This window comes from Hesperophylax consimilis, chromosome 29, assembly GCF_061612785.1.
Source record: "Hesperophylax consimilis isolate HC1 chromosome 29, BYU_Hcon_1.0, whole genome shotgun sequence".
NCBI lineage: Eukaryota > Metazoa > Arthropoda > Insecta > Trichoptera > Limnephilidae > Hesperophylax > Hesperophylax consimilis.
The window spans coordinates 5,914,277-5,936,401 of record NC_142864.1 but is presented as its reverse complement, the minus strand read 5'-3'; the positions used below and the strand labels follow the sequence as shown (position 1 = coordinate 5,936,401).

General features: G+C 34.1%; 1 protein-coding gene across 1 annotated transcript in view; it reads right to left on the bottom strand.

The window, feature by feature from the left end:
- The window catches only part of LOC149409819 (hexokinase-2-like), a 74,814-nt gene that overhangs the window by 14,525 nt on the left and 38,164 nt on the right, over window positions 1-22,125 (bottom strand). The window contains exons 2-4 of the mRNA XM_089649367.1: window positions 12,433-12,525; window positions 1,426-1,579; window positions 933-1,044 (exon numbers count right to left, since the gene is read on the bottom strand). Of these exons, the coding sequence (XP_089505493.1) occupies window positions 933-1,044; window positions 1,426-1,579; window positions 12,433-12,516 (350 nt within the window). The 5' untranslated portion in view covers window positions 12,517-12,525. The remainder of the gene's footprint in view (window positions 1-932; window positions 1,045-1,425; window positions 1,580-12,432; window positions 12,526-22,125) is intronic.

Below are 22,125 nucleotides of genomic sequence, written 5' to 3'. Positions count from 1 at the left end.
GGATAGTACGTATATTCTCTTGTTTATAGATAACGCATTTTTCTAGAATTTGATTTTGTTCAGAAGAATTTATTTTATATCATACTCTCACAAAGTGAGTACACTGCTATACTGCCATGATTTCAATATATCGAGTTATATATTTGATAAGCTTGGGGCTATTTTCCCATATCTTGAACTGGCTCATTGTAGTAGGACAATGACAGGAAATTTGTCTTAATAACTAGTTAACGACCGATTAATATTAACGTTTCTACCACGATAAAATCAATTCCCCGTATTTCATACACGGATCGGCAAGAAACGATTTAAATTTATTGCAATATTAAATATTTTCCGAGCTCACGACAGAAATGAAAAATTATTTGTTATTGACATCAAAACGTTTGGAAACCATCTCATAAACAAAGCGCCATGCTTGGTGAAAGGTCACATGATACAAAGGTTGATGATAATGAACTTTTTAGGAAAGACCTCTTGACATCAGCAGCGATAAGCAAATTTCGAATCCGCAAAAACAATAAACAACGTTGATTAGAGTTTAACACATAATGGATCTAATAAACGAACAAATACTTTCTTAAAAACGTGACTTGAAATGATACAACAACTTGTTACGATAATGTAATAGCGTAAGCATTCTTTTGGATTCCTGGACACACTGACATCTTGGCAAGTGAAAAACTGTTAAATCCCGACTAAGGCAAGCTAATTCTAAATTTCTCACATTCATTAACTCACGGATTAAGCGATTACCACTAAACAATTCGTTTAAATAAAAACCAAGACCTTTACTTTTATGGGCTGACTAAATGACAAAAATAACAGCGTAGTGGAGGATAATGAATCCAGATCAATATAAGTTTAAGGGGCCATCTTTTACACTAATATACTAAAATATTTAGAAATTAGACGCATGGAAAAAGACAAACCTGATGTGGTAATGCTTGACAGCCTCCCTGACGACATTTCCCTGAGCAAGCTCCAGTAGCAAAACCCTGAAGTTGGTTCCTCCGAGGTCAAGAGCCAGGAAACGACCGCCCTCTGTGAACAAAATACTCAACATTACTCATTGACGTAATCAACATTCCTCTTCAGAATTTGTTCTGCAAATTATTTGCACACAATTCAGCTGCTTTTGTCATGTAGTCACAGCTAAATCCACAATCTTTTAAAGTCAAAAATGATTATCCTCTGTGCGCAGTTTCATTAAACATAAATTATTATAGTTTTCAGATTAAGATAAAAAACCAGACATGGCTATGTTCTCTCTTCTTCATCGTTGGTACATTTTAATAAAGCGGAGGAGGCGCCAAGCGGCTCTATATGGCAGCAAAAATCTTTGCGAAATTACGTCTTTAAAATATGGCTATTTTATAATGAAGTCGTGATCTTTTAACCAAATTAAGTCCGGTTGGTACTTGCCTGAACCATCGGGCAGCTCTGGAAGGTATGTGTTCTCCATCTGGAGAGAAGAGGGCTTCTGCAGAAGCCCTCGCTGCATCTCATCTGTGAAGATCTTCTGGACCCTTCTCAGGGCGGCTCCAGTCACTCGAAGACCACGCGTGGCCTCTTCCACCTGCGAACAAATATGATATAATAATTAATAAACTTGAACTGTGCAAAATTGACTCTGCAACTTCAGAAGACGGCATACAGTTGGCCATCCCGGAGTTAGCAGAGGAAAGCAACTACAGAGACTGTTCCAGGATGTGCTGATACAGCGATGGATAGAGGCTACTAAGATTACTTAATATAGCAATGCTTGTATTCAGATATAACCAGGAAAGGTGCATATAAATTATGATGTTAAATTGTACACTAATTAATGTGGATGAGGTGATCCCAGAATAATGATAGGTGCAAAGCCCAGCTCAGCCCAGCAAAACAAAGAAGATGAGTTGTTGCATCATAATCACCACAACGGATTGAAGGATGAAAAGGTTTCTGACATTCAGCTTTTGTCGATAAACTTAACTAAGGCCTTTTAAAGCCAAGTTTCAATTCTGCACAATAGTATTTTACCACTTAAAAGATCATGTTTGTTTTTGGTGTTACTGAATCCGCGAAATCTTGAATCAAACCGTCTTCTGATCACATTTTAAGCTATTATAGAGTTGCCATGGCATCGAAATCACCGTGGTTTTATTTTGTATCTAACTATACACATTTTAATTAAATTAACGTCTTGCCCGGACAATAATTTGTAATCTCTGAATATTGAGAGAAACAGCAGCAGGTCAAGACTTGCGTGATCTTTGTGAAAGAGTGCTAAAAGATAACATGGAAATATCTGGTTGTATGTTTATATATTGAAATTCCACAGATCACGAGAATATCTAGAGTCAATTATTTGTTGAATTGCATCATTTAACAATGGGCATCGCGTGGGTGTGTCCAAACAGCAGTCTTTAGATGTATTGGCAATGATTGGATATTTTTCAAGTCACTTGCTCTTCGCAATAAACATATAAATCAATTAATTGACTTTGAATGTGATCTTCAGTGTTGAGAGAATTCTCGTGGCGCCATTTTGATGTCAACAATTCGCTTACGCATTAGGTATACTTAATAATGATTCAAGATTGGCTAGCCCGAATGGTTAGGTTAGGTTAAAAATTAGATAATAAAATAATAGGTAAGGTTAGATTGAAATATGATTTGGGATGACAGAATAATAGTCACATCAAAATCACCTATTATAAATAATAAGAGAAATTGGAAAACCGTTCATACTATTTTACAGTGCTTTCTTTTCCCTCCCTCGTGCCATTTCTTTCGCGACATGCCTTCCATTGATATGCTTGGAGTAACTCTAAGTTACCAGTTCAGGCACGGGGATTCATCCAAGCCAGAGTTGAGCTTGACAGACACCTCTGGTCTGGAGTCCCAAAATACCTGAAAAAAGCCTTAACTCTCTGCGGAAACGGGCGGTTCGTTTAATAGATTCCATAAAGCACAGATGTCCGGTAGGCATGCTGTCCTTATTCTACCGGCATTACAATGGAAGATGCTCCTAGGAAATAGCGTCGTTGATCCTTTCAGCACCAGTGCATAGTCAGGAAACTCACCAAACGTGCGGCCAACATATGCACACGGTTAACATGTGTCAAACGATAACGGGTCGCATCTACGACTTGTTCTTGAGTTCAGTAGCTCGGCTGTGGAACGATTTGTCGGCCTCTGTGTTTCCTCTCTCCTACAACATGGGTTTCTTCAAGATCTAAGTTCACTCCTTCCTATCCTCAAAAAGACCCACCACACAGAATCGATCCCCAAAGATGACGTAGGTCCTAAGAAATGTTTTTTTTCCAATAAAAATGCTAGACCTCAGTCGCAGAGTCGTTACACTAAATAATAACGTTAGACGTTACTGAATTTGATGGGAATACGAATTCTTTTATAAATAAACATTACGATAATGTATTCAGCACAGAAAAACAATTCTTCAATGGGACCGTAAGCAAGTTTAGATTCATATCTCTTGAGTGATTGACAATAATTCCAACAATTCTGGACTACGTAGCAATTTCTTCACAAGCAATCTGATGCAATGTAAGAAATTATTACGACATGTACATGTATGGAAAATATATCTACCATGTGACAAGTACAGGATTTTCCAATAAGAGGTGTTATTTCGATATTCAAAAACACTTTGTTAATATGACCAGGATTACTTAGGACGGGTTGTTTCGGAGAATTTGAACAATTCTTCAAATTTCAAAGTTAATTTTCGAGTCCTGTCAACGATTTTTTCAAGTTCTGTTATGATTTCAGATTTGTCAAGCAACTTTCCTATAATGAAATAATAACAGAACTTGAATATGACTTTCACAGAACCCTAAAATGAACGTTGAAATTTGATGAATTGTTCAAATTCTCCGAAACAACCCGTCCTTAGTATCCACGCCTCAATTTGTTACAGAGATAATTTCATTTGATTACAAAAGACACAGAGAAAGTAAACAAGAAGGAGAGACGTAATTTTGAATAATCGAATCGCCATAAAATGATCAAAGAGCAGAAGGTCTTCTAGAGGTCATTTAACTATTGACCTGAAAGCGTGATGCAATAGGTCAAGTTATAAATAACAAGTCTAACTTACAAGAGTCAGTAATCCAGACAGTTGTGAATTCTTGACCGTATAAAATAGTCTGGCTGATAAGGAAATACGACCAATGATCATTTTGACCAGAATTCACCTAATAACATGCAATATAAAATATATATATTTATATATTACTGTTACTAACATTTTGCTTCCGTTAAAAGCAATGCACAGAGCAATTAACAACTTAAATGACAGTACTGCCATAATTGTCGCTATTAAATTCCATATGCCGACTAGGAATACTATACAAAATATAACATTCTTCTGCAATACATACACAACTATCAGACACACTCATTAAAGAATAGGATGCATGATCTGGGCACCAAATTTGGGGATACTATTGATATATATTTATTAATTCCACTATGTACTTGTACTCTCTATGGAATGTGTGGGATTGCATTTACCTCCCCACATTCTGGATAAAGAATTTTATTATTATTACTTATATTATACTTAAGCGTAATCTATACCAGCACTTTGTTGAATCCTACAAATTAAACTATCGTTGGGAATGTAGTTTTAGTGATTTTTTTATATGTAGTATTGCTCTAGTTTCTATATTATTTTATGGTACTGTTACAAGTTTTACTAATTTTGTTTTATATTCAGTTTATTAGTTTACTGTTGTATCATGTTTTTTTTTATAACTTTCGATAGCTTATTAGGTATATTTTGTTTTTACAATGTTTTATCCGCAAAGAGACTTTTGTCTTTTGATTGCGTCTTAAGTTTTAAATTACTTGATCGCGACTTTCCTTTCCTGGATGTCCCCATCTTGATTCATTAACTTGCGTGTCAAATATTCTCAATACAATCCTTTATTTGTTCATGAAGCTCGTTGTCCAAATCATTGAGCAAACCTTTCTTTATATTGTTTGATACACATTAACACAATGCAGAATCCTCCTATCTCAATCTTAGCACCATGTACGTAAGCCCGGCAACATTAACTGCATGCACGTGTCCATTAATAATGCTTTTCAAGAATGAGAGAGAAAATTGTAACATTAGCAGGAGATCCACATTCAAAATTCGAAGAGTTTTTACCTTGTGATAATATCACAGGGTTCTCCATCGGGTCTTGTGCTAATTCTTTTCATAATTCCACTAAAGCACAGATAAATTTCTGATTTAATTTTAAAATTATTTTGTGATGCCAATAATTTGACAAATATCGTATAAGCGCTAGACTCTATACTATTACTCACTGATGACTCAAAAGTAGGATTTACAATTTGATATTTTTTTACGTGGGAAGTCTCCCACAAGGTTCACTACTAGGTCCTGTGCTAATGTTAATCATGTAAAGCACAGAGTAATTTCTGATTGTTTCACAAAACTTGATTCCAATTACTTGCCAAACGATTGAATACGCTATGAATTCAACACCGTTAGAGTCACACCTCTTTGTAGTTCGCAATGTGCCTTTGTCAATCACTCCGGTGAGGGGTATGTTCCACGTACTTACTACACGTTGTTTGATCAGCAATTATGCGAACCGACAATTGCCAATTTAAATCCATCGGCCATCGCACGACACATCCACCGCAATAATAAACATGGTCAGTTTCATGTCATCCGACGATTTATGACCCTTCAATTGAACGGAGCGGATTTGAACACCATTCCTCTTCAACTAGGGATGTCACTTAATGATATAAGAAAATAATAATACTAAAGTAAGCGTGCTTTGTGAACATCTTCTTAAACTGTACTTGTAACCAAATGACAAATTATACAACAAATATTCAAATTTGCGAATTAGGTACGACCGGTCAGTGGTTGAGTGGGCATAGCGCTTGGGTCTCACCCGAGCGTCGCGTGTTCGATTCCTCGGCTGGCTAAGTCCTCCATCACAACACAAGCAACATTTTCGGCTTTCTGTGGTGGTAGTAGGAGATTTTCAAACATTGTTGGGTTATTCGTAACCTGGGAATGTTTGTCTTTCTTTAAAAAAAAAAAAAAAAAAAAAAAAAAAAAAAAAAAAAAAAAAAAAAAAAAAAAAAAAAAAAAAAAAAGGTACGTGTCAAGGTTTAATTTATTTATTAATTATTTATTTATTTTTTCATGTTCTCCATAAAACGGTTATACACCAATATATCATGGAGAAGATTACAAATTAAAAAGTTTACAGAGGCATTTTACTATTTTGTGACATGTGTTAAAAGATAGTTACTGAATTGTCTGTAGGTGACATTGAAAATGTCGATGGCTAATGCAGAATCGAGCAGTTGAGTCGCTCTATTTATTGGTGCGTTCTGATAGGCAGAAGTCCTCGCTTTCGGAGCATATAAGAGTGCATGGGATCTCCCTCGAGTATAATTGTTAGGAACATAAAAGTTGACCTCAGAATATTCTTAGACCATGTAGAATGTCGGTATTATGAATTTATTGATAAAAAGGGTAATTTGTTTGAAATCTTTTAAAATTATTCACTTTATTTTGATTTTATTGCAATGCGAAAATTCTCAGATCTTCTGACAGAATATGCCAGGTCTGAGGGGTTAAGTATAAATGATTTTTTTAGATCATTTACCATATATGAATTAATGGCGGAAGATGGGATAAGTAGATAAAAGATATAATCAAAAACACGAGATTGTAAATCATGATTTATTTTTTATATTAACTCCACACAGGAGGCCCTGAAGAAAATAATTTCCCTCAGGGCCTATGTCATCTTTGGGGATGCTGTGTGGATGGTCTTTTTGTGGAGAGGAAGGAGTGAACATGGGTCTTGAAGAGTCCCATGTTGTAGGAGGGAGGAAACACAGAGGCCGGATGATGATGATCTGAACACTACATCATTTATCCGATGTTATCACGAGAAATTATCTAACCTTTTAAAGCATTATATAGATAATATTTCAACCTTTCTACGTTTTATGTAGAGTTCAAATAGAAGAAAAATATGGTTTAAATGGGAGAAATGTACATTCGAATGTTAAAGGGGAGCATTAATAACAAAAGGCGATTATAATTTACTTGCGTAAGCGATAATATTTAATAACGAATAACTTATATTAAATAGAGCAAATATCTGTCAACAAATATCTTAAGCGGCATTTAAAGAAACGTAAGATATAGACGTAATTTTCGGTCATAATTATAAACCGTAATCTAATCTTAAGAATGTTAACAATTCAGCGAATTTAAAATATGATATTTAAATTCTGTGAAGGTCCTATTCAAGTTCGGTTAATATCAAAATTATGTGAAATAACCATCCTAAGTTTAAATTTTTCACAATTAATTTTACATTTCTATTTCTCAATATTTTTTTAAACTCCTTGGTAGTCCAATCAATCACCAATTTGCCAACCTTAAAAATGAAATGAATTTAAACAGGTATTGCAAAGGACCACCGACAACACTAGTGACATTAGATTTCCAAATTACCCACTATCGTTGGTCGAAGTTTTATTGCTATAAGCCCTAAGTAACTAAATTTAAGTGGAGGGCTTTGGTACCGCCGCCCCGCTAATCATTTATTGGATAACCAACACCCTTGCCATAGGTCAGCACAAGTGGTGAAAATATCATTTGTTGGTTTAGCAGAGGTTCAGGATGGTTTGGGGGTACCCTTTGACTTCTCCACTGGTTTCTCGACCCATCGCCTTGCGGCACAGTGGGAGAGATATATATTCATACGTCCGTGACTCCTGGACACGTGTTCGACCTTCCCAGACCTTCCTCTTCTTCCTCTCCCTAAAAAAGACATCTGGGGAGACGGACACGCCCATAACACATTTCCATCGGTTAAGCAGTTCAGTGGGGATACCATGATAGCAAGGAAGGCCACAACTGTAGCAAGGTGTGAGATAATGATGCGTACGTGTTGGAAGGAATTGAATCACCTGCTACATCACGATACTCTGATAAGGAACAATGACGCGTGGGGTTATGCTTCAAATCTGTCCTTATCTTGGTTCTCAAATATTAATTATAAAACAACAACCTGTCTAGATCTGATATCAATTTGAACCAACCCACAAAAAACTGCTTAAATCTTACTACATAACAAGGAACTCCAGTTTCCTTTTTCATTTATTTTTATCAATAATAACCTTCTTACTTAAACAGAATTTTTATTGTAATAGTTAGTTTTAATAGTTAAAATAAAATTCAATTTTTGGGTTTCTCAAAATAGCAGCAAATCTATGGAGTACGTCACCAGTCTCAAAAAGCCTCCGTGTTTTTTCAACCGGCGCTGTATTTTGTATGGGATCTCTAAATGTTAATATCGTTACTAATGTTATTGTATTGAACCAAAGTGCAAAAATACATCCATAACCGCATCTGATAAATAATTTACCGGTTTTTTAAAACCTGCATTACCACGAAAGAAAAAGACATTGTAGATCATCGATATATTACTTACGTATACTGGTTGTGATGTCAGAACGTGTAAAAATCAGCAGATTCACTCGTACCAACCAAACGATGTGTTTTAATGTGATGGTGTTTAATTAGTTTTTTAATTACGATTTATAAATTCTATTAATATATAACAAAACTTATATATTCCGAATCAGCGTTTATTGATCTAAAACAGAGGTCTCAAAGTGGTCTATATAGACCCCCAGGGGTCGATATCGGCATGCTGGGGGTCTATGTAAGCGAGAAAATAATTTGGGGGTCCACGAGATTCAAATGGGGGTACATACGAGCGGACCCCCATTTACCTCAAGTCAACATTTAGGAGTTCCGTAAATGACACAATAGACCTAACACAAATATAATAGACTGAGAAATTACTTATTTGATATTTGTAGTTTTATATTTCGTAAAGTTGTTAATTGAGGTATATAAATAGAGTCTACGTTCCTTTTCTCGTCAGAATTAATATATTCAAGCAAAACATTGCATATTCGAAGCCGCGAATTTTCCTAGTTTCCCAACTTGTTTTTGAAAAACGTCCAGGGTAATAATGACGTTCAACATTTAAATGCACTTCACACAGACTTCAAAACTAAGTTTGAGGACATTGTGACTATGGAAATGCAACGTTGAAGAATCGGATATCATGTGACAAGAAGAACTGACAGGAATAAGCACTGACAAAGAACCAAAGGGGCAGTTCTGTAGGGCCAGCCACAGAAAGAAATTCCCGTTGCTTATCCTGCTTCATTTTCATTTGGTGTAATACCTCACAAGGGTGCCCCTGCCTACACAATGTAAAGTCTATACCGCCACCCGGTTGTTGGGCAGGCAAGGGAAGGGAATATTTTTACTAAAAAAATAAATGATTATCACATGGGACGTTAATAGTTTTAGGAAAATTCAATATTCGGCAGGCAGGGAACAACCTATTGGTCTATGGAAAAAAAATTTGGCAAGTGGTCTACGGGGCAAAAAAGTTTGACAACCTCTGATCCAAATGAATATATGTTTTACGCCGTAATATTTTAGAGTTTAGAATATTTTTATATTTTTCAGAGTTCTTTATTGACTATTATCACACATTTTCATAAATCGAAATTCTTCTTCAAACAAATATTCAATTTTACTGGCTTGTCTGGGGCCTAGGAGGCAAAAATCCTAATGTAATTTGGCGACGTCTGTTCGCATTCATCGAGACGTCCTTGAGAAAGCCTTGATCTCTCAACAGATAGATTCAGACAGGTGATTATGATAGTACGATAACCCCTTATCGTAATTCGATAAGTAGGTAGGTACCGAGAATGATAAATAAATTAAAAATTGTTACATAAAATGATGAAATTTAACAAAAAAATTGTACATACTTAGGCATATAATCTACTACAACGGAATTTCACGTTTTTTTAACATTAATTACATATTAGTTTCATGTTCTGGCTCAGTCTGTCTGTGCACATAGATAAATAATAGCGCGTGTTGTGTTTCCGTCCAACAGATGGCGCTGTTTTTCTTTAGTTTTTTTTTTAATAAAAGCATGTTTTTACCTATCGCAGGTCACCTATATAATAAGGGTAAATAAAAACACACGCGTATTCGAATGCAACGTTTTGTCAATTTAAGTTGTTTTAAGATTTTGAACAAATGAATATTAACATTTTTATACATATAGAACATACTTCAAGTAAGACTGAGGATGGAACTTTAATTTTTTTTGGAAAATACCGAATATATAAGCTAAATTAAATTACCGAAACGAAGATATGAGATAAATACTTATACTAAATAATTTAAAGCCCAACTTGCTTACAAAAAGTGTACTTTATTAAATTACTTAAAACGCTCAGATTATAACGTACGTTACAAAGCTAGAATTTGAACGCTTGATTGTATAATTAATACAATCAAGAGATTATTATTGTTTTACAAGTCATCTAAATTCAAAATGGATTATTATATTATCTTATGGGTAATTTGGCCAACATGATTTGGATGGTTATTCTCATTTAATCACGAAATTATTCTATCTCTTTGATGGAAAGGGACTTAGATTCAGAACTTATCTGTCTACCGTATTATATAAATTGGTAGTGATAAGAGATACGCATAATCGAATATTCTTTTGATTATGAAACAAACGCAGCATCTACTTGACCACTTAAGGCGAAGCCAAATCACTAACGAATTGGTGTTCATTATGAATACCAAAAAATATGCTTTAGATAAATTGAAGGTTTTCCTATCGTTTCGCTTGAGTAGAATACAAATAAAAAATAAATTACTCAATAAAAAATGTAAATGATAACTACTAAAAAAATATATTTTCAATATAAATGTATGTACGCGTAAAGGAAACAACTTTTAAAAAATACAGTATTATAGCTAAGATTATCTGTGACAGTTTCACTTGATTAACTTTTTTTGCGTTCTTATAAAATTATTTAGAAAATAAATAAAAACCAGTTTTGTGCTTGAAATCGAACGTTTCTAGACTCCGTTTGTCAAGCGATTTTAATGCCTATTACCTACAATATAAGGTACACCAAGAATATACCTACACATTTTTGGCTTGTAGCTTCCTTTTAAATATGGTTAAAAGCGACGCTCTTTATATTCTACGTGTTAGTAAATGGCGTTAATTAATTTATTTGATTAAAATATGCTTTTTGCAAGTTATTGCTTTACAATATTACGACAAATTATTTGTTTGCGCCCGAACTTACGCAATATGAATACGAATAAACAGTTTTTTCCCTAAAAAAACTCAATTCTTTCAAAAAAGACATAAAAATACAATGTAGGATTGAATCATCTGTACAATATTGTATTTACTCGTATATGCCTTTCTTGAAAGAATTGAGTTTAATATGCATGTATAAGGCTGGCCGCATACATACGTTTTCCGTATTCGATTTTCGAATTCGTTTTCCGTATTCGGACATCCGAATGCACGGAATCAGTAGAAAATACATTAACTGCCGCACACGTTCGTTTTAGTTCCGAACGGGAGTAGCCTAAATGGCGATATATCGCCCTTGTTGGCAACACTGGTACTGACGTTTATACATTCCGAATGAAGAAAAACGAACGTTTGCGCTAGTCTCACGGAATTTCGAATACGGAAAACGAATTCGGAAATTGAATACGGAAAACGTATGTATGCGGCCAGCCTTATACACATAAACCCTCCGGAAGAAATATCAGAGTCATTTAGATTTCGCTTGCACCTAGATTGCAGGCAATATAGTTAGAAGAAGACTATAATAACAAAAATAATAATAATACTAATAAATATTTATGTTGAGGGATCAGTAGGATTTAAAGGCCCTGTTAGGAGTTCTACCGAGCCGAACCCTCTGATATGAAAATATCTGGAGTCGGTGAATTATTTTCCCATTTGATCTCTGGTGAGTTGACGTGTTTTTCTTGTATTATTTTATATTTATTTTGCTTATATAACGCACTTGCATAATGTTGATTGACTAGATGATTATTTGTGGAAAAGTGTGTGGAAGGGTTTAGTTTTTCCTATGGGGAAGATTTAACCCGGACATAAAGTCGGAAATAATAATATGTTCGCATAATACTCTACTGCATGGGTTCTATATAATTTAGAGAAAATTTTACTTCACAATTACCGTTCCACTAAATTAAAAATCCGTATGAGTGTATAATATCAATTGTTTGTTTGTTCAAAATCTTAAATCTCCTAAATTTATTCACCGATTGCTTTGAAATTTTAACACAACATTGCATTCCAATACGCGTATGTTTTTACCTGTATTATATAGATGACATCTGTGACAGGTAATTACATTTTTTTTCTTTTTAAAGTGCCATCTGTTAGACTTTTTACCTGCACAAACAGACTGAGCCAAAGAAAAGCGTGGCAGGCGACAGCTAGTAAATAAATAAATAATTTATAACATTACCAGTGCGGCTTTGGTCCTGTCTTGTAGAATGAGAGGCGGAGCCAAAAATTGGGCTTCGAAAATCTGTTCTTGACAATCAGACATTTTGGTTATCTGCAACAATACAAAAAACATAAATTAATTAAGGCTCGATCATAAATCTAGGAAGGTTTAAATCCCTACATAAAGATGGATTTAAAAAAATGTTTGCACGATCGTTCCTCCATTGGCAGCAAATTTTAATTTTGTTTTCGTGAAAGAATGAATGAAATTTTGAAGTTGAAATTAACCCACTTCCCGATTTACGATCGAGCTGAAATTCGACAGATAGACTCGTCGTTGATGACAATGCATTCTATCAATTTTTTGTGGCAATCGTGCATTAATACGCAGAAAATTAAGCATTTTTCTGAAATTGGGTGACATTATAAAATTCACTGCAGTTAATATACGAAAAAAATTCTGTACCACAGGGAGAAAAATAATCATTTTTTTCCGTTTCCTAATAAACTGTTGGGAAAATACGAATCACGATGTCGGAAGATGTGTTCATAAAAATCATAATATTTCCGCATTTCGTCAATGTATATTATCAAGGCAAATTCAGGTGCTTGAACATATGTTCCGATATGTTAGAAATTTACTAAAAGTTTATTAGAAAACGGACTGCAATCCAGTTTGTAACCGTATTACCAATAATTTGAATAGATTTTTAATAATTTAGCAATGCTCATTTTTATTCGTGCATCTAATTAGGATTTGGCTTAAGTTAGAGCGCGGTTCACTCATTTTAGTCAGTCCCTGGGGAGGAAGATTCAATCATCAGTTATATCAAAAAATAAATTAATGTTAAAGACATTTTACAAGTTCATAGCAGTTAAGAGCCAGTCTCTGGGGAGGAAGGTATAATCCTCAGTCAAACAAAAAAATATATATGTTAATAATTTTGTTTTAGTAAAAAAACTTTTACGCGTTAATTTTTTATATAAATTATAATATATGAACTTTACTAATATTAAATATTTTTTCCTTGAACTAATCTAATATGTTATGTCTGCTCTCAACAAGTATATTGTTCTTGGATTGGTTCACGTTATGATTTTTTTTAAATAATACAAACGTAATTGAATATAGTTTATAGATAAAATTGCCTGTCAGAATTATAATCCTCAACGTATTAATGTAAAAGATAACAACGAACAGGTCATCGACACCAATACAGCGAAGGCAACCTTTTAATTTCATTTGTTATCTTGTCTTACAAAAACACGTGAGTGGCTTCGCCCATGTTTTTTTAATTTATTTTTTTAGATTAACCCTACACAAGAGGCCCTGAGGAAATTAATTTCTGTGATGTATGGTAATAAGTTGGGTATTCAAGCGATAGATGACACTAGTCATAAAGCTTACTCCAGAGTCCGACAGATGTCGCTAGAGTGTAGCAATTGCCTGTGGGATATTATTGTCAGACAACAAGCTTTTAGAAACAGAGAATTACCAACCCTCGGTCAGTAATAAATAGTGTAGCTAAAACCAGACTTATTGATTGTTACGTGAATAAACACAATTATAGTAAAAGAACCTTTTACTTTATCAAAGAGTTCCCAACACAGAAATCTGCAAGTAAAGCAGGGGCATAACAATTATCCTCAAGGCTTATGTCATCTTTTGGGGACTATTAAATTCTAGGTAGGTAATATGTGTGAGGGGTAGGTGGGAATCTAGGGATCAGTTTGTCCAGGAGTGACGAAGATATGAATATATCCCTTCCAATGCAGTGCAAGGCGATGGGTCGAGAGTACAGTTGGAGAGGTTGAAAGGGTCTCCACAAAGCAGCCTTTCCCGATCTGGCACGCCACGCATCTAGTGGCCAGGAGCATCCAGAACACACCTCACCCGGTGAACGCGGGCACCCCTACTAAATCACCAAACGGATCGAACCACTAGGGGTGACTAATGGCAGTGGTGTTGCTATCCAATAAATGGTTCCCGTGGCGTTTTTTGGCAATTTTTTATGACGAATTAAATTGATTTATTTTGTGAGTACCGCACAAGAGTCCCAACGGCTCTTAACCGCCTGGAGCCAGTGAGCCTATGACATCCCCAATTGGTGGGTTATGTTGTGAGGCTGAAAGTCGTGGAGAGAGGAGATCTGAAAGAGGAAGATAGAGAAGTATGACTATTCAGATCTGGTCACCAAATCTCATCTCCTTCCCCTCCCCATTACTGTCAGCTTTACATCATACCCCAAGTGGGGATGCCTTAGTTTCACTGACTCCACACGGTTGGGAGCAGTTAAGACTCTTGTGCGGTATTCACATAAAAAAATTAAAAAGGGTCCAGGAAGGACGAATGTGTGAATCCATCCCTCTCATTGGGTTGCAAGGCGAGAGATTGTTGCTGGAGAGGTCAAAGGGTCTACCTCGAACAGTCTTTCAATATATGATATTATATATTGTGAAAAATTAAATTTGTTATCGTGTTCCTACTAGTGTATATTATTACATCAATGGAACTCCTACCAGTGTATATTATTATATCAATGGAACTTCTACCAGTGTATATTATTAAATCAATGGAACTCCTTCCAGTGTATATTATTAAATCAATGGAACTCCTACCAGTGTATATTATTATATCAATGGAACTTCTACCACTGTATATTATTATATCAATGGTACTAGACCATATTTACGTAGATGAAACCTTTGAAGTGAAAGCCTCATTTGGTCAATTGCAAATGGAGAATAAAAGCCTTCCAACTACAGTTGGTGATTGTTTCCAGTATTACTCTCAATTACTTTCCTTTTCACCCCTCTTCTCACCCTCTCCCCTACCTAACATTGACGTCATATATTCATATTCCCTAATAATGTGCTTTTCCAATTCATCTGTGAAAAAATACTGTGTATTATTGATACAAACAGCGAACTGATCTACCGAAGATAGCAGTCCACATTGGGGTGTTGGTACCTACCCTGATCAACTGCAGTGAGGCATGGAACCGGCAGAGGAAGAATGAAAGTAGACTGAATGCTGTAGGAATGAGATTTCTGAGGCGCAGGAGTGTAAAACCATGTATGATCGTGCGAGAAATGTGTAGATTCTTAGATGGTTTGCGCATTTAGACTAATTATATGTGGCTTATAACTCGAATGTTAATGGTAGGAGAAGTCGGTGACGCTGGAGGAAAACATGGCACAATCAAGAGAACCAAATACTTGAGCGGACTATGTGAAGGGTCAGAATTATCACAGGATATGTTTGAAGTTGTTTGGGCATTCCGATTTTTCTGCCTACCCCTGTATGTGTGATTTACCGATTTAAAAGAAAACAGATGTCGCCAATATTACGACTCCTAGGCCCAAGACAGGGCAACAGTGGAGGTGCAGTGAACACCCAAAAAATAGATAAGTAAATAAACCTGTAGTTTAACTTTACTTCACTTTAAATAGAGCGCCAATCAAATTCCGTGTTAAAAAATCCATCGGTTCGGATTATACTGGCCAATAGCCAGTCCGAAATGAATCCCATTTGTGCGTTATAAATATCAGCGACTATGGAACTTCTACTGTGAGAAATAGTTCACTGCAATTGACATTATTTAACACCAAATTTGCACGCAAGAATCAACAGATTTTTTTCAACGCTTATCGCGTTTTATGTAATTATTAAAATGAGTTATTTACTGAAGATGTTACTTTTTATGTAAAAAAATAACAGTTTCTTTTGCAAATTGTGATTCTCGTATTTAAAATTATTTTTGTTAGGACGTATTGAAGTAATGAAATTTCTTCAGATTTAAGGCGAAGCCATACGTAGTAATGCAAAATCATGTGTTTTTGGTTTGAAAATTTGGTCGCCTAGAAATGTTTCAGATGCTTTAATTAAATACTGCGAGTAGAATACATCTCGACCTTTGAAATAATCGAGTATTTTTTAGATTAGTCTTTTTATAAGCCCAGAAAAAAATAATGTATAAGGCCTATGAAAACTGCTTTAAAATTCAAAATCTCCTACTTACGAAACCATTTTCGGTTATAATTTTATTGTTTAATGTAACAAATTAAGTTATTTATAAAATGATCGAAAAAAAATTAAATATTTATGCCTGAACATCCACAAAATAAAATAAAAGACACTTTTTGGCCATGTTTTTTTCTTGCATAAATCAAAACAGGCGGATGGTGTTAAGCGGGAATTTAAACCTTATCACCATCTACGTAAGGGTTGTTATTGATAGCGGCTCTTGAACTCCCAATGAGATAAGCTACGATTTGCCACTGTGTTCAAGAAAGAATTCTAGATTTCAAAATATTGGATAATTTTATTCATAACGCACTTTCATCGCTTCATAATATATTCGGTGCTTTTATAATGTATGTGAGAAAGTAATTTACGAAATGGTTTATAAAAATAGTTTATCGGAGAGAACATTATTATAACTTATGGCTTTTAATAGTTAATAGTGTACGTCAGAGGTTTTCTCGTGATCGCTGTTCTATTTTCAAACGGGAGCTTGCTGGCGCCGCCGCAACAAACTCATGGCGCTAATTGTCACATTCATGAAATAATATGATTATTTTTCAACTGAGGAAATAATAATACTTTTTGTTGTTTGGCGAATTTTAATGCTAAATCACTATTATGATACATATGTGTACATTATGAATACCAAAAAATATGCTTTAGATAAATTGAAGGTTTTCCTATCGTTTCGCTTGAGTAGAATACAAATAAAATAATAAATTTCTCAATAAAAAATATAAATGTAAACTACTAAAAAAAATTTTTTTTCAATAGAAATGTACAAACGCGTGGAGGAAACAACTTTAAAAAAATACAGTATTATAGCTAAGATTATCTGTGACTGTTTCACTTGATTAACTTTTTTGCTTTCATATAAAATTATTTACAAATAAATAAAAACCAGTTTTGTGCTTGAAATCGAACGTTTCTAGACTCCGTTTGTCAAGCGATTTGAACGCCTATTACCTACAATATAAGGTATACCAAGAATGCTTATTGCTACAATATTACGTCAAATTATTTGTTTGCGTCCGTACATACACAATATAAATATGAATAAATAGTTCCAACTAGTTAACTATTTATTCATATTCATTTTATAGATGTACTGGCGCAATCAAATTAATCGTAATATATTTTAAAGTATTACTTGCAAAGTGTGTTTTAATAAATAAATTTAATTTACACCATCTGTGAACGCGTAGATTATAACAAACGTTACGTTTACCCTGAAACAACACAAATAAATATCATATATGAATTTGGCCCCGCCTCCGCGTCTTCTAAGTTTGTAGTCGATTTGCACCAATACACATAGAAATATAAAATAAACATTCACTGTTTTTTTATTTTGTTATTTTTACATTAATCCCACACATATTATGGAGACGATGTTACAAAGTTAGTTAGTTAGGAAAGAAAAAAGGTGTGAGGGGTGGGTGAGAATCTAGCGATCAGTGGTGTACAAGAGTGACGTATAAATATATCTCTCTCTCAACGGCGCAAAATGATGTGTCGAGAGACCATCATTCGTTGGAGAGTTTAAGGGTCTCAAAACCAACCTCTCCCGATCTGGCATGCCACGCAGGTTGTGGACAGGCGCATTATGAACACACCTACCCCGATGAACCTGGGCAACCCTGCTAAATAACCAAACATAGTGAATTGGGAAAATGTTGGCTATCCAATAAATGGTTCCCGGGGCTGCGCTACTCAAACCCGCCTCCCAAATTACAAACAAACAGACCATATTTGAAAAACTACAAACTTAAGTTGCCGAATTGCACGCACGACATCAATTCTCAATTCAGTAACGAACAGGTCAATTCTTATTGCACGTCCTATTATAATTATTGCTTGGGGAGGAGCAACAAACTCGGCTATCAATTACATATAAACCGCACAGAAAACGATCTTAAGGCGATGCCATACGTAGTAACGCAAAATCATGTGTTTTTGGTTTGAAAATTTGGTCGCCTAGAAATGTTTCAGATGCTTTAATTAAATACTGCGAGTAGAATACATCTTGGCCTTTGAAATAATCGAGTATTTTTTAGATAAGTCTTTTTATATATGCCCAGAAAAAAATAATGTACAAGGCTTATGAAAACTGCTTTAAAGTTCAAAATCTCCTACTTACGAACCCATTTTCAGTTATGATTTTGTTGTATAATGTGGCAAATTAAATCATCTATAAAATAATCTAAAAAAAATGAAATATTTATGCCTGAACATCCACAAAATAAAATAAAAGGCACTTTTTGGCCATGTTTTTTTCTTGCATAAATCAAAACAGGCTGATGGTGTCAAGCGGGAATTTAAACCTTATCGCCATCTACGTAAAGGTTGTTATTGATAGCGGCTCAATTTAAAATATTACACGACGTATTGCATCGCCTTAAAGGTAATACTAAAAAAACATAAACTGACTGATACAGACCAAATATTCAACAGCTGTGACTTACTAGATATACGCCAATTATACGTTAAAACACTACTAAACTACATTTTTGATAAAAAAAATAATTTTCAACATACATAAAATAACACTAACAGACTAGTTAGACAAGCGTACAAAGAAAACTTAAAAACTCCGACAGTAAATTCAAGCTTTGGACAAAGACACTACCAATACCATGCTATAAAAGCTTTCAACAGTCTAAAAATTGAAATTAAAATAAATTCACACACAAAATGGATTAAAGAACAAAAAAGACAATATTACCAAAATGTCATAGCATAAAATAAAACTAAAACCTACACGTAACACACAAAACCAATCAAACATCACTCACAAACACACAAGATTATTTTCAATGTTATTATTTTTTAATTTTAAATATATTATTATGTATTTTTAATTTTAAATGTATTATTTTCTCTTTAAATGTATTATGTACATTATATTTTCATATTATAAAATGAAGGACTCAGCACGGGCAAGCCACCCCCTTCATTACTGGAAAACTTATAATGTAAAAAATATTGTACAAAATAAAAAAAATAATAATCAATCTACTTTGCAGTGTAAATAAAATATTTTTAATGACGTTATTTGTTCAGTTTCTTTTATCGATGTTCAATGAAAACGTTATTTATGCGACATCACTATCGGAATCTTTTCCAACAAGGGAAACTGTAGTTGGTTCTATTCTTGGATCAATTTAATGATGACAACACATTGTACATCATTCCGGACAATGGACAACCCTTACACGTTGTTCAAAGGCGTTCTCCAATTCAATTCTAGAAAATAATTGGATTGTCTTGTCAATTTACTTTCATTTTTATAAGCATTAAAACTATTGATAATTATGGGTTTGTCTCACTATCTTTAAGAGGAAGCTACAAGCCAAAAATGTATGTATTCTTGGTATACCTTATATTGTAGGTAATAGGCATTACAATCGCTTGACAAACGGAATCTGGAAACGTTTGATATTAAGCACAAAACTGGCTTTTATTTATTTTGTAAAAAATTTTATAAGAAAGCAAAAAAGTTAATCAAGTGAAACTGTTTAAGATAATCTTAGCTATAATATTGTATTTTTAAAAAGTTGTTACTTTTACGCGTTCATACATTTCTATTAAAAAAATATTTTTTTTAGCAGTTTAAATTTATATTTTTTATTGAGTAATTTATTATTTTATTTCTATTCTACTCAAGCGAAACGATAGGAAAACCTTCAATTTATTTAAAGCATATTTTTTGGTATTCGTAATGTACACCAATTCGTTATAAAGATTAATCAAAATAGTGATTTAGCATTAAGCTTCGCCTTAAATAAAAAAACTCCGGTGTCTACAATACTCTTTGATAACAATGAGCTCTGGAGGTCTAGCACGGACGATCGATAAAGCACCATATGATATTGATGAAATCCGTCATCTATGGTCAGTTGGCGATATTTGCGAACACGGTCAGAATATGATTCCGACAGTCGGTTGACAAAAGCCGCTACTTTTAGCTCCGCCTCTAAGGTGTCAGATAAGCTGTCAATATGCACAATTTTTTGGATAATTTGGGGTTAAAACTAATTAAGCTCTTAGAATTGAAAGAAATTGTTTTTACAATCCATAGACTTAATTAATTAATTTAAGACGCGATCAATTGATTCCGTTCCAACTTGTAAGTCATTACTAAAGACCTCATGAACAAATTATCTCCCTTTTTATTGCCAAAAATTAGGTGCCGACTGCCAACAACACACAGTAGATTGTCAAGGAAAGTATTTTTTTCTGATTTAGTCTCCTAAAAGTAGTACTATAGGTGACAAATTATCAAAGCTATTTTCTTCTGATGTGGCATTTAAGTCTAAATATATTTGTTTGTTAATTTAGTGGCATTTAAGACTGATCACTGGCTTAGACTGTTCGATGAAACCAGTTGTTCTTTAGTGTAACACAATCCTAACTGACATTGTCACGTTTGGGATTGTTTTACACGCGCAATCGAGCGAAAATCGAATGCGATTTTGAAAGTAAAACTATACCAATATCTGCACATGATAGCTTTACACTTTAAAAAAAACAAGGTAGAGATACGGTGGTTGAGCATATGAATGTAAAAAGTACTTAGCACAGTGTTAAACTTATTGTCATTTAATATTAATATATGTTGTCAATTTAAACCTAAAAATATATTCGAGTATAGGGAAATATCGGTATGATCCTGCTGAACCCGACCATGGAACTATTAACTAATTAAATTCTCTGCATTTACTCTTTTGTCAATATCTTCATTAGCCTTCGCATATCTCTAATTTATTTTATCTACCCTCGTGTAAAACAAACATTCGAAAAAATTCCCCAATTCCTCGTATATGTGCACAATATAATACAAAATTTTACAGCATTGACATTTTTGGTAATAACCTAAAGAAATATCGATACGAAGTAATGCGTACGATCGATTATTAATATGAGCGTGTGGAATGTATCGGGAGCATCTCCTATCCTCTTCCTAAACACCAAATCAATTTTAAGATATTATAACTTCATTTCCAATGAACTGTAACATAAGAAACTTCTGTGGCTTGACTTCAGTTAACTTGCATATTTACATCTATCATTGCATATTATGTAAAAGCTGTTTGTTTCTTACAAATAAATAAATCTCATAAACAAACTTTCCGAAACTCAAACTCACTCTCTCGCACTAGTTTACAGTTTTTCTACATCATCTTTTTCAAATACGGAGATTTTATTTTTACCATTAAATTCATACTTCGTTCATATAAACGAGATAGATGCAACTTGCTATGCAATTCTGTTTAATATTAATTAACACTGCATCATCAGTAAACAAAACAAGCTAAGTAAACATACAACACTGAGAATAAACCAATATGAACATAAGTAAATGGGTTTGGCTCCGTCGAGATGTAAAATTTTCCAGCTTTAGCTAAGCCACCGCCATCTTTATCTCACAAGCCGCGCTGTAGGAAATGCACTGACAGTTCAAAAGATAACTGTTTTCTTGTTGGAAGTGGTTTTTAGTATGTCGGTAGTGATGTAGAAACATCAGGGCAAGATATTTAGAATATATTTACGATTATAACATAGTTTAAGAGGAAGCTACAAGCCAAAAATGTGTTTAATCTTGGTATACCTTATATTGTAGGTAATAGGCATTCAAATCGCTTGACAAACGGAGTCTAGAAACGTTCGATTTCAAGCACAAAA